Source organism: Pieris napi, chromosome 11, assembly GCF_905475465.1.
Source record: "Pieris napi chromosome 11, ilPieNapi1.2, whole genome shotgun sequence".
Lineage (NCBI taxonomy): Eukaryota > Metazoa > Arthropoda > Insecta > Lepidoptera > Pieridae > Pieris > Pieris napi.
This window is the reverse complement of record NC_062244.1, coordinates 7,978,171-7,994,628: the sequence shown is the minus strand read 5'-3', so window position 1 is coordinate 7,994,628 and position 16,458 is coordinate 7,978,171. Positions and strand designations below refer to the sequence as shown.

At 35.2% G+C, this 16,458-nt stretch overlaps 1 protein-coding gene across 15 annotated transcripts in view; it reads right to left on the bottom strand.

Moving 5' to 3' along the window:
- The window catches only part of LOC125053497 (trithorax group protein osa), a 71,597-nt gene that overhangs the window by 42,234 nt on the left and 12,905 nt on the right, over window positions 1-16,458 (bottom strand). For 14 of the 15 annotated variants that reach the window (XM_047654844.1, XM_047654857.1, XM_047654849.1 and 11 more), the window contains exons 2-4: window positions 15,116-15,274; window positions 8,443-8,586; window positions 2,290-2,352 (exon numbers count right to left, since the gene is read on the bottom strand). In XM_047654844.1, coding sequence (XP_047510800.1) covers window positions 2,290-2,352; window positions 8,443-8,586; window positions 15,116-15,274 — 366 coding nt within the window. The remainder of the gene's footprint in view (window positions 1-2,289; window positions 2,353-8,442; window positions 8,587-15,115; window positions 15,275-16,458) is intronic. The other variant, XM_047654852.1, reaches the window with a different exon arrangement.

Below are 16,458 nucleotides of genomic sequence, written 5' to 3'. Positions count from 1 at the left end.
CTTTATAAATATCGTATGTGTCGCATCAAATAGATCGTTTCCGTTTTTAAAGGATTAAAACAAATCCCTAAAAATAAGCTAATACCATATTTACTAAATACTAACACATTAAATATAAATGGAAAGTGAAACACGAATAGCAGACATTAATACTGCAATCCATAGAAATTTTTAAAATTGTATCTTATCAGTTCTGCAAGTCAGCCCTTCAAGCATTCATAAAGCAAAGTCCCGCAACTGTATCTTGAACGTTGACATCACTAAAAGAACGTAAAAACTTAACAGTATCGTGCAAGGAAGGCGGGGTGGTTCTCCCGTAGGGTTGTCGCTCCCCTAGTCCCCGTAAATTCATTACAAAAAGCGACACATCGCAGCGCTCGCTTAAATAATTCCTCTCATTTGGTTCCCCCGGACCGCGAGACAATGCTAGCTCGTCTAACCGTATCAATCAACTTCAAAGCACTGTTCTATCTTTTTAGATACGATTTAGGGTTGACGTATAATCTTTGAAAACGAAGCGGCTCGAGGGGTAGCGGACGCGATTAAATACAAGCTATTACGAAAGTTCTATTATACTGTATAATATACTATATGTGACATGTAAGTTACAGAAAAACTGACATTCTTAAAATGCTTTGATTTTTGACCTTGATTTAAAAAAAAAGACTTTGAGCTTAATATAGTTTACTTTCCTACTTTACCTACCATATTTTCTTGGTATTTAGCTTTTTCAATAGGATACAGATGCGGACATCTCATTCCCGGCACAGTAGGAGGATCCTAAAACAACACCACACTTGGACTCGGGCCATTCACTCGCCCGCATTGAACCAATTGTGCTATTGAATATGAAGATATAAGCTTTACTGCTCTTTACTTAGAATAATAAGGGTTCTTAAGCCATATATTATAATCTCAAATACAAAAAACTTCATTACATTTTTTATCATTTAGGTCGCCTTTTGCAGCAAAAATACAATAAGCGACAACCCTACGCTAGGGCTAATGTTTGTCAATGACAATTCTTTTTATTGTTATGTGTATAAAACACTGTGTCGACAGTCTCGCCTCGCCGCCGGCTGTGCCTCTCAAATGCACTCATTTACTTTGATCTGCGCTTAATGAAATAGCTCAATGACATGCCATAACAAATATTTACTCTATAGGACATGTTAATACGTAATACCTGTCGAACAAGCACGGGCAAAAATAACATGTTCACCGATATAACTATAATTCTAAATATTAATACCGAAGACCTAACCTTTTAAGGTTACGGACCTAATCTACTAACATTTAGTAAATGGTTCACAACTACTTACCTAATACAACAGTAACCTGTTTAATATGTAATTGTGAGCATTGACAATAATTAAATTTTGTTTTTAATGTACGGACAAAATATACAAAATTGCTAGATTAAAAATACAAAGTATTAAAACTATCAGTGGCATACAACTGGCTTGCTAGCAGGTTGTCAGATTTTGAACACAATTAAGCTGAGCTTATTGTGAAGCGCCGAGCGCGAGGGCGCAAACAGGCAAAATGAAGTGTCGGCGCAAATACACCGTGCCTCACTTGTTCTCGCGGCCACATGTGCTAATGAAAACACTCGTCGAAGATTACAATGTGGTGAGCAAATTAGGGCCATATTTAGATAAATTGAGTGGACGCATGTGAAAAGGGCCAACTGCGGTGACTCGATTTGAATAATAATTTTATTACTATTATCGTAATCGTGATAATCAAAAGATTGCTGGAGCCCACGAATAAAGGCTCCACCATCACGTGTAAATGTCGAGGCTATTCAACTTCATGGCACCACGGGCCTAGTGAGAACATTTAATAGGACAAAACCATTTGAATAAGTGTTAGTGCGGTAGTCTTAAGTGCTAAACAGTGGTAAGTGAAAAAATAGAACACAAGAACAGAGTGACTACATACACTTACACTACTTACAGTGTTAATAGAGACTACATACACTTGCAGTACTTACAATGTTATTAAACAATTTCTTATGTTAAATATCCTTTTTAGTAAATTAGGTTAGTTTTATATTACTTATTAGTCTTCCGTTAGGCTAGATGTTAAATGATGCCTTTGTGCAGAGACAGTTAAAAAAAACTATTATCCTAATTGCCTCCAGAGGTTACTTAAATTAATGTTCCGGCATATTACTTGAACGTTGAAATGTCGATACAAACACAATTACGTAGTAGGTATAAAGTAGATTCGATATACACATATATCAGGTAAAATCGGTATTGGTTGATTTAATCGAAGACTTACCGAATCTTGGTCATGCGCGTTTGGTGTTGACGGCTGGCCAGGCCTCGGTGGAGGTGGATAACCCTGAAAGGTGGAAAGTTACCGTTTTAATACGAAATTTAAATTAAAACAACGACCGACCACTTAAGGCCTCCAAGGAAGCTAATTGTTTTAAGTAAAGGCTATAAATAAAAAATATATAGCTAAGTTATGATGTTTAGTTTTAGTTCAAATATCGTAAAAAAAGGTTTTCTTCCAACTAAAATACATAGACTAAAAATAAAAAATACACATATCAAATTGGTTCTAAAAATATATCGAGTAATTCTATCACTTCAAGTGATTCAGATAGCCGTTAGGGTAAATTAGGTGTTCGTAAGTGACGAGCGCCTACTGTAATGCATTCGAATAGGGATAAAGCATTTATTCGTACCACTCCGTTTTGATAATACTCCATCGTAATCAAATTAAGATCGAGACATTATTGTTTACAAAATACAAGTGAAGCTTACATTTGGAAACATTTCTTATACCGCTTACGTCGTTAGTTAAATTTGACAAATTATGCGCTGTGATTCTAAATTTAAATCATTCAAGAGATTGAGTGAACATCCGCGAAAATTTCTCGTCCAAAATATGAATATAAAACTTTTTATAAACAATATGTACTTTTATACTTTACATACATACAGTCATGATCGTGGAACAAAGTCGGATTTAAAAAAAATCCAAAATCCACTTTTTATCATATTTGGATATTACATTGACTAAATATTATGGCTACATTAAAAAAAATTCCATGTGTTTAAAAATTTCAAATAAATCAGTCGGTAAAATGACGGATTTGATAGAAACATGTGATTTTTCTAGAAAACTGTGAAATTTAATGTTATTATTTTTTTTTTATTTTGTGTCAAAACAAAACCTTTTGTTTGGTTGTATGCCAATTTTCATAATAACAGAATATAAATTATAATAGTTATGACAAAAACTAACATGATTACATTAATTTGAAATGGGCTGCACTGTAAAGTCTCCTATTTGTCAGATCCGACACTATTCTATGCAATGATTCCGCAGTTTAAATAATTTTTAGTATCTTCCAAGCTACATTAATTACAGCCTGTACTAATTTGTGAGCTTTGCATTATAGAAACGTAAAACTCAATTAAATTTATATCCTTCATCACTGATTTTAACATTTATGAGTTTAATAGACAAGTTTAAGAAATAGTTTCAAACGGCACTTATAAGAATCTCACAAAAGACTAAGCCTTAATTATAGACGTTAAAAACTTGTCCGGCCCGAGTGCAAAGTTATATTCACAACTCTTCCTTCGCCAACTTTGCTAAGACTTTCGACGTTTACAAAGGCGATATCTTTTAATTCCACTTTCGAGAATCTTTTTGAAACTGAACGCGAATCGAATAAAGTCGAAAATCGATTCGAATTTTAAAATTCCACCGGCGTAAATATTGTACAAGCCCGCAATTACGAAGTTGAATAAGGAAAATAAGTAATGCTTTGTAGCTGGTCGTTTGTGGATGGTTATTCTATGCGCTTTGTGAATAAAAAAATTTAAAATGGAAATTGTTTGATTGTTAGCAATGTATGTTCTTTGAAGCCACATAAGTGTTTTGACCACGTTTTTACATAAGTAAAATGTTGTATTATGTCACCTAATTTTTTCTTGATATATAAATCAAAGCAGAGAAAATACTAGTTATGAAAAAAAAAATACAATTGGTTCTTCTTGCGTTTTGGGTATAAGAAAAAAACCACATAAATAAAAAATGGACTGTGACATTTGTAGCATTAACTAGAATATGTTCAACTTCTAAATACCTGTTCATCTCTAAGCAAAAATTTATCTTAAACCCTTTATCGTAAAACAATAAAACAAAGACACTGTAGCATAATAAAATTAACCTTCAAAATTCATAAAATTCGTAATTACATATACATTTATTGAATAAGTAAGCATATCTATAATTAGATTCACCTTGGGTATAAATATAAACTTGCATATAAATAGATTTAGGCAGGAGTATGACGTGAACGTTTTATTAGTTTTATCGCTTTGATGAATAACAATGCTTACGATTATCTATGCAAATAAATATAATAATGACGGAAAACCACAGAATGGATCAACTAATTGGTAAGTTGTATTCGGAGTAATTTTTTGCAAAAGGCACGGCAGAACTACTCACAAGAAAGTTCTAGAAAAACAGATTTTTGAACTGCTTCATATATAATATAATTTCTAAATCATTTTAGAAACGAAGACCCGTTTAAAAACTATTTATATCATTAAAAGTTAAAAACATACTTTCAATTCACAGTATAATTTACAACTCGAATTTAATGCTAGCATTAGAACAATAAATAACACGAAACCCATTCATAAACTGAGAATAAAATCATGACAGACCAAAAGCGAACGGGAGCTTTTCAGTAACAAATTCAAATGTATTATTTTGCGAGGTTCGCAAAAGGGAGAGAGCGTTATAATTTATCCAGCACGGCAATTCCCGACAACCCCCACGTAGCGAGACTACATTCTACAGCTCCATAGTCAGCGCTCCGGCTTCCAAGCCGGGCTAAACTTGCCGGAATCTACAACATTTCGCAGTTTGTTACACTATCCGCCATCCGCCATTCCACCCCGCGCCACTCTACGATAACTCGCTCTTTATACAAAGACAACTCCTCAACAGCGAATACGAGTTCCGACTCAATGACGAGATTAAATCGAGTAAAAGTTGTTTAATGAAAGAGCGATCGCAACTCGACTGCCGTATAAAGGAAACTCATTATCGTGGGGCAAATTCAAAATAGTCTTTCACGTCCGACCGCATTCAACGTTCAATTTATGTTTTTCAATAATGTGTTTTTTGAATGGTGAATTAAAAAGTTCTGCATAGAGCAAGCCACAAAACGTCATTTGACTACACGAGCGTTTGACAAACAGCGTGTCTCTCAATAAAATAATGTCAAAAGTTTTTACGAACGAAGCGAGCGGGGGACTAGGGAATGACAAAGCCGTCGCACACAGCGAGGCATTCACTGTGGGGGAATATAAAACGGGTAGACCCAGGCCGCGGCGGCACACAATATCTTGTCAGTCTCTGTCCAGTACCTCGAGCAATCCAATTTAGACCGTTGTACATTCCGGACAACCACAGGCAGTTTGCTTGTAATAATGTTGTGATAAAGAATAATTACATGAGTTATCGATACAAAATAAATATCGACAAATTTAAATTGGATTTATTAGGATATTCGTAATAAAAGACCAGTGTAATTAATGTTGTTTCAGTGCTAGAGTCCAGTAAAATATAATTAGTGATTCCTCATTACCGCGCGGCATGGCCCCTCTGGACGTTCGTGCGTCTGCCGGCTTATGGTTATTAATAACGCTGCCCCCCGCACTCTCCCCTTCCGCCCCCCTGTTCGCCCGCGTTGCTGCACGTCTGACATTTTAATTCCGGAGCCGTACCTACACGTATACAGCCCTAATTGCTATCGATAAATATTTCATCGACAACAAATAAATAACATAATTAAATTAACCCAAACCCATTAAAATGTCATGAAGGTACCTTAGAAATTAAACTAAATTACGGAAACATATTTCGTTTAATATCAGTACGAGCTAGCGCCTACGATATTAAAACATTCAATTGCTGCAACGTTCATAAAATAATAGAGGCCGTAATAAGAGAGCCGTCGCGTCGGTTAGCTATACGTTTGGGAACGATAAAAACGTTTACAATAGCATCGAGCGAGGCCCATGAACATCACTAGCTACAAATGCTACAATGGCGGTCGGGCTCGAACGCAGGTCGAGCGCAACATGGCTGACTAGTAGGCGGTTCGAGCGACAGGGACGGAGCGAGAGCCGGGTATCTCTTTCCCGCTTACACTCGCTCGCAACGCTTGCATCGATCTCCGCTCGCTGTACTCGCCCCCAGCACCAGAAAGGCGGAACTAACAAAATTACAAAGCGCTTTCGAGCCGCTAATCATAAAATAAGATACGACGTTTCATTTCGACCGTACGACTCTCGAGCGATCACGATGCTGGAATGGTCCTCGACTCTCAAAATTCTCCACTGACATCGTAGAGTATTAACCGGCCGAGCCGCTCTGAGTTTTGTTCCACCTCAGATATATTTTTGATCTATGGTTCCTTTCATTGTCGAATTTTAAGGTTCTTGTGTAGCGTGCTTATCTTATTATCTTATAGATCACTAGCGCACAATGCTAGATTAGGATAAATAAAATCTAACAACGGATGGAATTTTTAATAACATTTTCTTATCATAAGACAATAACAACGAAATAGAATGAAAAAAGATAGTATTTCATCTTATCAAAAACTGCAACTATGACAAGTTTAGTTTGAGATGTTTTTAGTCGATCGCCCCCTAACCGCTTTAATGTTCTTTTTCGCCTATTTCATGGCATGAGTGACGTTTAATTTTTACACCCCAGGACATGACGTGCGTTTATTAAAGACGGGTTGTTGCTTGGAATTTTATCAGCGTGGAATTAAGAATATGATGCCTAAGATATAGGCATCGCTTTCTTATAATTAGTAGTTAATTTCGTAATATTAGTTACGAAAAGATAATTTTAATCGACATGTAACTTATAGCTGTATTTAATAGAACAGGGGGCAAACGGGCTGGAAGCTAATCTGATGTTAAGTGATACCGCTGCCCGTGGAGTCTCACTCCCAGAAGGCCCGCTAGTGCGTTGCCGGCCTTTTAATTTTTTTATATTTATATACTATTTGTTCATGACAGAAATTTTGATAAATGTCAACATATTGTGATAACGTAATAATTATAACCCAAATGTCAAGATCAACTCGAAGTCATTTATATGATTAAAGTATGTTGTATATCACGTCTTAAAATCTTCACTGCCTTCTAAATGCAGTGCCGCTAAAACTCGAAACACCCCGTTAAAAAGTGTCAAAGGGAAGTGATATAACATTCTTCAACATTCTAAAACGTGAAAACGACGCCAGTCCTATTCAATGTTTTGGGCCAATATATGCAGTATTAAAAGAATATGAAAGAGACTGCAGGATGCAGAATTCATGGTACATTTTTGTGTGGACGGTAACAAGACGAGACGGCATGCAAATGTGCGCTAAGTCTCCATTATACTGTCGGCAGTAGCCGACCACGTGTGCTCCATACATATATGAGAGAAATATGTAAATCTACGGACGGAAGCGAGCCAAAAACAGTCGACTGAACTGTATATAATACAAGTTTTTAGCTGAATCGGTAGATATGATAAGTTTATGTCTCGGAAATAACTAAGATTACCGTGTACACAATAAACTTCAACAGACTCAAAGAAAAGTCAGGAGAAAACATTACAAACAACAAAAAGGGTAGTTTCCATAAAAACATTACGACCATAGAACACAAATAGTAATGTTGGGGCGATGGTAATTTAAAAAAATTGCGTACGCTGCTAGCAGTTTAACGGGAGCGATAACAGTAAAGTTCATAACGAAAGCATTCCGAGTTTCGTGGATTACTCGACCGTCCTATATTCGAGGTGCAATTTCGTTAACGCTACAGATTTCCATATAAAATAACGTGGCCATATTATGGTGTTCATAAATGAACGCAGTTTTCGTTATTTTATTTAATAGCATATGTAATTTCATCATAAAATAGCGGGCGGTATAACAACCGCTCGTTTGCATTTGTTTTTAGCTGGGTATTATACGAAATAGGTTATAATTTTCACATAATCACTAGCTTTATAATAATTTAACTGAAGAACTATCAATATCAACAATTAGTAGTAGTTGAAGTAGTCTCTTTATAATCAACCAACAAATAAAGGGTTTGAAATGCACGTAGTTGTACTACTCCATTAGTTGTTATAATATGTATAATAAATGTACACTTTAGAAGATTTAAGCATTTTAACTTTTTAAATTGTTTAACAATTTATATTAATTTCAGATTTTTTCACAGTATGACTTGACTGACTTTTTTATGATTCCAAGTATTATTATTACATGTTATACAGAAGTTCAGTAATTATTTGACTGCCTTTTGCCATCTGTAGGGTCTGGACTTAGTTTCATAATGCAATTATTGTAAAGAAATTAAAAAAAAAGTAACTTTGACTTACCTGATGTGGTTGTGAGCCAGGTGGCATGTGCGAGGGATGCGACTCATGATTTGGTGACAGGCCGCCGGGCGCGCTCTGCGCTGACCCAGGACTTGGAGCACCTTGCGGGTGAGTTGGTTGTGGTGAACCACCCCGCTCGTAGCCCTGGAACAAGTGATTTAATAAAATGTATAGCACTACTACCCAATCATTCCTGATGTAACTTAGGCCAAGATTCATTGACAAGCTTTCATTACAATATATGAATCTTAATTTACTTAGTATGCAGAATGAAATTCAAAACACTTACGGATGATCGACATCAATACATTATCATAATTTATCGGAAAATTTTAATTGATTGAAGGTTAAGCGCTCTATATTGTAACTCATTACTAATTACAGAAGAAATCAAAAGTATATATTCAAATAGATTCTATTAATACAAGTGTTCGCAATCACACCTAATGTTGCACGAAATGACTAATCAATCAAAGCATAACATTATCAGGCGGCATTACCATTATGATGTCAGACAAACAATAACAAAGCGAATATTTGCGATCTTGCCGGCGTTTGGCAGATTTGCCCGAGTTAATTGAGTAAACGTAATAATAGCTCTATTAATCACACCCGACGTTCGTCCTTGACCGCGAATTCAATGAATGAACTCAATCATTTTTATTATCTTCGATTTGTTTGTTACGCATGAGGATCGGTTTATTTATAAACATATATTGTTAGTGTCGTTATTAGACAATTATGAATGTTAAAATTTTTATCATAGTCTTCATAGGATCTTTCTTTTGGTTAACATGTCACGAATCACGAATCCACCTCAAAACAGCTTCAATTTTTTTTCTAAAAATTTTCATCACTAGGCAATGGTCCATGAAACATGAACTTTATTAAAACTTAATGATTTGTGAAATTAAAGAAGATATTTTTTTGGCTTTAACCTAACCTGACTCCAAAATAAAAATAGAAAAAAACCTAATCTAATGTGACGAGACAATATCATTTACATCATACATGTAATAGTACCAGTTTCTTTTGCCATGCACCATCTTAATATTACTTGGGGTACTACACACAAGTTTTAAAGAACGTTAGAAAAAAATTTGGAGCTTTTTTAAGGTGGAGCCGTGATTCGACAAATTTTCCTTTGTTTTAAACGAGTAATATTATTAAAATATTCCTTATTCCTAATAATAATAATAACCGAATTAAATTACGTAATTCCATTTTTATTTATTTTGCATTCATTATTAATTTCTCTAGTTGCTAAAGTTGGTGCAATATGCTTACCATACCTTTGCATTCACCAACACAGAAAATCCCACCGTTTCATCAGGTAGTCGAGTATATATAAAAATTTTAACTCAAGAACCTCAGTGATAACACATCTTAAAATTATGACTTTAAAAATAACTTTCTCTACAACTACTTAGATTAAATTGGTCGATAAAGGAAATCTAAACAGTTTATTGCAGCACGTCGGCTGTAGCTGGTAAGCTCAGCACAAAATGAACCCACGATATTACGTCCATTATTAGCAATTACACGGAGTGCTAGGCGTAAACGCTTCGCCCGATATAACTATAATGTCACACAATGTATTTTATAGCTTTTAAACACATACTTTTTCAAAAGCTTTGGTCTCATTTTTTATCATTACCAACAAACTGTAATTACGAGCAATCTGTAGAGTATGGATGGATCAGTACCTTAAACAGTCATAGGTCTTTATTAGTATGTATTGCAATAATGCTAAGATTGTATTAATAATAAAGAATTATTTTGCAGTAAGTCACCAACAAGCTGTTATATAGCTACCATAGCACACATTTACAATAAACAGTTAGTGCTGTACAGTGGTGAAACAATAGGACGCGTACTGCACGATTGTCCTTGACCGTGTATTATGCACTCACGAATAAGTACAGCGATCTAGTATGTGTTTTATACGGCGTTTATAAATAACTGTTGAGCGAGGTCGACGTGAAACACGTGTATATTCTACATTTATAAGAGACTAACAGCTGTACTCAGAGTCACCTATCAAATGAGTTTTAATGGTAGATAAATAATTACAGCTATATATCTAAACGCAACTGCAACTATTTTACAAAATGTATTTCGTAATTTAGTAACAAAGATCAAAGTATTTAAAATTATGCGTTACTTGATTGAATACCCTAGATGAAATCGTTTTTTTAACACTATTTAACGTTAATTAAACGTTAACGTTTTATTAGTTTTTTTAGAATATTAATAACAACAAGTACACGCATAATTTTCTAAAAAAACTCAAATTATGCATAATTGTTATAATGAAGTAATTATAAACTTTTACTTGGAATTATTACAAAAATAAATATTCATTATCCGAGTAATGCTAAACTCGTTTTTATTTATAATTCCTTTTATGTATGTGTAAGCTTTTCCTCGTCCCTTTACTCGCCCTGTGTTTTGACGTTTTAATGCGTAGTTTTAAAAAGGTATTTTCAATTTCAATACGCAGTTACTTGCACGGTCATAACAAGTATTCACTTTAGTAGGAATAAAAAGGTCGTCAAATGAGAGGTATACTATTCAGCAGGTGATGGCTGACATTTAGTCCCTTATTAAGAATAATAACTTAGCTAGAAAGAAGTTTATGAAACATATTTTATTTATGAAAACAGACAAAAAAAAATTTTTTTTTTAAATTTCATAGTATAACAAGGTCCTAAGATAATTCTTCTCTTTACGTTATATTAGCTATAAAGACTTGACGCGAACAAAAGCTTTTTTCAACATAACGTAGATCAATAATAATAATAATAGCGATGAGATAGAATAACTATGGCTGTATGTTGTAAATAGTTTGGTAATAGCACTGAGTTACCAGAGAAGGAGTACGTTATTATTGACAGCCTTGTATAGTATAGGCTATCAGGGACACAATATCAATGGACATATTCTATAGTTAGAAGTTCTGTAATCTCCCAATGAGGTTTGGAACAAACAGATTTTACAATTGTTTACTTGATTCTTTTTTGGACGTCTTAGTGAGCTTTGTGATGGCCACCGATACGAAACAATTATTAATTTGCAAATTTGGAGCTGTGTTATAGAATTCAATGAAATATTTAACCGCTACAAAATCGTTAAGAGGAAAATATGATAATTCACGTCTAATTCATTCATTCATTACCGAGACGTCCTCGACACAGTTCGCGTCAGACTCATTGCATCAATCGCACAATGCTTTCACTAGGCAACTAGTTTCCGCGTCACGATTCAAGGCTGAACCATAGATAACGATATTTACCACAACGGCTAAGATGACTCATTCACATTTCCCTTCAGTGCTCGAGATAATTGCACACCGAGCGATACGCGAAATTTGCACCTATTGCAAAGTTAACTTCACTACAGATACATCGTGAATGTGACTAAAAAGGACTTATACACTTACAAATCGCACCTTATTTAATTTCGATTAACCCCTCCTCCTAATTAGACACGCAAGTAACCGATTTCTGGCGAAATAATTGTGGTGGGTTGCATCACTAGATATTTTACACATTAAAATTTTTTTTAGAATTAAGAATGTCTGATGATGATGAATGATTGAAAAAATACAAGATACATAAAAAATATATTTTTTTTATATTCATACCCAAAACAATTTTTTGAATGTTTTTCTGATTATTTTACCCCAATAAGTATTAACAATAATAAATTGGGCACCTTCGTCTTTCGATTCAACTTTTGGATAGATTATTTGATAGAACCTAAGAACCCTTGTTTCTCCTAAATAGAGACGAGACGTGAAAAGTAGCAAGAATCGGCATCGAAATTAGTACCATTTCAAGTCCTAGAATTTTTATAAAGATAACTTTACTCCACACTAACAGACTAATTAATGTAGTGATATACATAATAGTAAAAGATCGCCTTCTGGTCTCTACTTGTTATCGGATACACAGCTCATTTAGGTAAACCGAAACCTATCCACTACCTGTCGATACCCATCAAATTCTCCCTGTCATTAGGAAAGGAGGAACAGTGACGTCATAAAATCTTCAACGACACTAGAACAATATCCGCAAAGAAAAAGATGGTGGGAAGGCAATAAAAAGATTTTATTATATCGTAATCTGCAGATTGAACCTTTACGACGAGTGTTATTTAACAATCCGTGTCACTGGAATAAGTTTCAAGTAGAGGGTGGGTTACGAGGTGGCCGCGGGCAAAACAAAACAAAAAGAATTCCAAGAACTTTCGCTGAATAATTTGGAGGTAAAACTTTTTCGTTTTGAGGTAACAGGAAATCGGGACTAACGCCTAGTTGAGTTTGGCCGTGTTTCAGTCGTTTTAGTCGAACCATCCGCGCCGGTCGCCAACCAATCCATCAAAGGAGGGTGACTGGTTTGGGGGTGGGCAACCCCCTTTTACCCACATAAATATTGCGGGTAGGTGAGTACAAACCCTTTGACCGAGTTCTGTTTACTTTCGTTTTCGCTCAGCTGATGGGCCCGCCACCCTCTCCTCCACTATTATTATGATAATTAGAGAGCTGTCAACTTAATATACTAATAATTAAAGGGCACGTGAAACATATGTGAAAATAGTTCTCGACAAAACCTTGACATGCTATTAATTGTGTTTTACTTACAGGACGTTGCACTTGACCATCCTGTTCAAGGAATACCAATCAACTACATATTTGGGTGATTACTGGTATTTTTTTCTGTTCATACACATACGCATTTGCATCGTTTAGCGACTGATCATCAAAATAAAGGTTTGTTTTCTGTAATTATCCGCGTGTTGAAACATAAAAGGAGTACTTAAGATTGCAGTGGGTTCGGACGCGGCAGACAGGGCGCAGACGTGCATTATTAGGTGGGTGGTATACCCGCGGGTGGTTAGGAGGCAGAGGGGTACGTATCGTACGTCATCACCTGAGGCGCGCCCTTGAAAACGTCGTCGCATTCATTGCACCCGGATGCGGCCCGGATTCCCGCGATACCCGCATACAACAGATCTCTCCTAACTATCCGCTCTCAACATTGCGTGACGTCACTCCATCGAAAAGAAACATCCCCACATCGATGTATTATTCAGGTTTAAACTAGTATTAGAAAAACACTGCTATTAGAGATTCGTATAAAATATTTTATATGAAATAAGTCGACAGAGGAAAACCCCATCAGGTATCTAGGATTCAAGAATTCCACTTCCACAGTTCGAGGTGTGCTTAGTTTTACAGCATGTAACGTGAATAAAAAAACATTCTTACGGATCATGTTAGATACAGGACTTCAAATACAAGCCACAAGTCTGGCGCTAAACAATCAAAATACATGAGGTACACCATTCCTATTTTACAGAAGCTCAGGCTTAAACGCAATAAATGTGCAAGTGTGACATTACGAGTTAGAAATATATTACAACTCTATAATATTAAGTAAACTGCGAACCTAAAGTCGCAGTCAATAGAACGTATGCCCTTCCAGTACAGGCAATAAACAGATGTTTAGTAGATGTGAGATATTAGTCGTTAATGGATGAAAAAAGTTTAGAAAATTTAGTCAAGGGTCAAAAAATATTTATTATACCCAATATGCTAATGTTATTTTTAGAGCTTAATAGTCCAATCGCAACAGGCTCCGAACTAATGATACCAACAATATACCTGAGTCATATGATGTTTAAAATTCCTAATTCTAGTGTTTAAAATTTAATTGATTTTAGTAAACTGTAATTTAAGGGTAATCTTAAATATCTCAGCTGCGTCTTAACAGTCAACATTACCTTTTCATGATGAAAATTATTTTTCATACCTTTTAAAAATCCACATATTAACCAACTATAAATAAATAATAGTAATAGTCAGTATCATAAATATATCAGATAGACATTTAACTTTGTACATTTAACCCGCAGGCATGATTTCAAAACGACCTTGCATCTTGTCATAGCGTTTCTTAACGTCGATTTCTACGCGAGCTTGCTCCAAGAGCCCTCCTTCAAAACGTACCTCTGGCTTCGTTGCACAACGAGCTTACGTCAGCGAGCGCGCAGAACGGCTTACGTCATTCGAAGGCATTATCAAGCGATTGTAGGCCTTAAAAACTTAGATATATAAGCTGGTTTGCCTTAAAGGAGTTGTGAAGAGTGATAGATCGTTTATGTTCACGTGAGTGGATGAGGCTCCGACGCGAACGCGCCGCCGCGACGCCAGCTCAACGTTTCTAAGAAACGTTCGAGACTCTCTAGTTTCGTCTTAAACATGAATCGTGTAATATGACCATGAAGGGTCCTTCTAAGCTTAATGGAAGTTCATTTTAATTTCAAATCGTGCAAAGTCAGATGAATCTTCATTTCGATTAAGTATATTTCGGTGTCTTAAATAAATAACAACCTAGTTTTTAGTAATATGATAGTCATATTCTCTACATTGAAATGGTTTTTTAAAGTGTTTTGCATGTTTCTTAGAATATTAACATTAAACAATCCTAAATTCAGTATAATAACGATCGGTGTAAAGAAAAACTTATATGCTACACCTGTCACCAATTTCTTAAGCGCTAAATCAAATCGGGATCTGTGTTTAGGTATGTTTCGTAATACAGATTTCCAATATAGGTTATTCCTAATCTTAGAAATAGTTTTCTTTAATCTAAGTAATAATACATACCTGATGCGGTGAAAACGGAGGTCTTGAATTAGGCGCGCCAGGAGGACCCGGTGGGTACCTCGGCGGATATGAGCCTGGCGGTCCGTACGCGCCGGGAGGTTGTTGCGGGCCGCCGGGAGCGCCCGCGCCGTATGGTGGCCCGCCGTAACCGCGAGGCGGCTGAAATGATGGTAAAAAATCAATAATTGTCATTTAGTCATGAACAAAAGTGGACTATTTTACGTTAGACAAACGACAGTTGTTTGTAATATTTCTTTGCAAACATGAGTTTTAATGGTTTTCCTTATAGAGTGTATACTCTTTATAACGTCGTTGGTTTTAACGAAAAAAATCTCTATAACGTAAAAATGAGTTTAATTTATTTGGTTTAACCCAACATAAATTCTTCCCTCCCTATAACGAATAAAAATGCTCCGTCCCTTGAAATTCGTTATATAAAGAGTTTATACTGTAGTTATATATAGCAAAATTTATATATAGCAATTTTAACATTGCAATGGTTAACATTTTAGTAGTAAATATACTTGTTGCACTACACCTCTAACTGTAACCATGCCTGGGTTTGATTTTCTACCCGGTCTCATTTTACAGGACTTCAATCAGTTCACGGATTTAGCCGTAAGATCGTATCAAGACTTCTAATCCTAACGTTGTGTAATGTTCCCATCGTGCAAAGGTAGTAGTCCCAATTATTATTTTTTATTTTAGTTAAGATTTCGATTATAATTTATGTAAGGGTATTAGAATATTTTACGGTTACGTATACGTAATTGTATCTTTTAAATTATAAATATAACATTTTCAGTAACCAGTGCTGTTTTATAACATTTAAAACCCTAAGGAATACAACGTTTGCGTAATTTTTTAAAATATTTTAGTACCTCCAGGGGCGCTATAAGATCTTTCAAACCATTATTTATCATGGACGTAATTGACGTTAGCGTAAATACGTTAGTATTAATACTTAGTCAAAATCACAAAAGGGTTGCATAATATAGAAAAGATTCTAAAAGGCAACTAATTTGTGTTTATTTTTTTAAATAAAACTTATGCTGTCAACTGGATATTTCCCATTACAGACCGTGGTATTTAAAATAAAACACGTTTTATGGTATTTTATAAGTTTTTACTTCCCATGGCTAGCCTTTGGCCTCTACTACTACTACACTAGTTTTTTAATTCAATTTTGCTCTTATAGTTAAGAGCAAAACTGTGACATAGGTCACAGTCTATTGTTTAAGAAGTTGAGAGCTATCAGGTAGTGATGTCGCTATTTACAAACATTAATGAAGTTTATGTTGCAGCTTTACAACACCAAGGAAACAGTTTAGTCTAAGTCATTT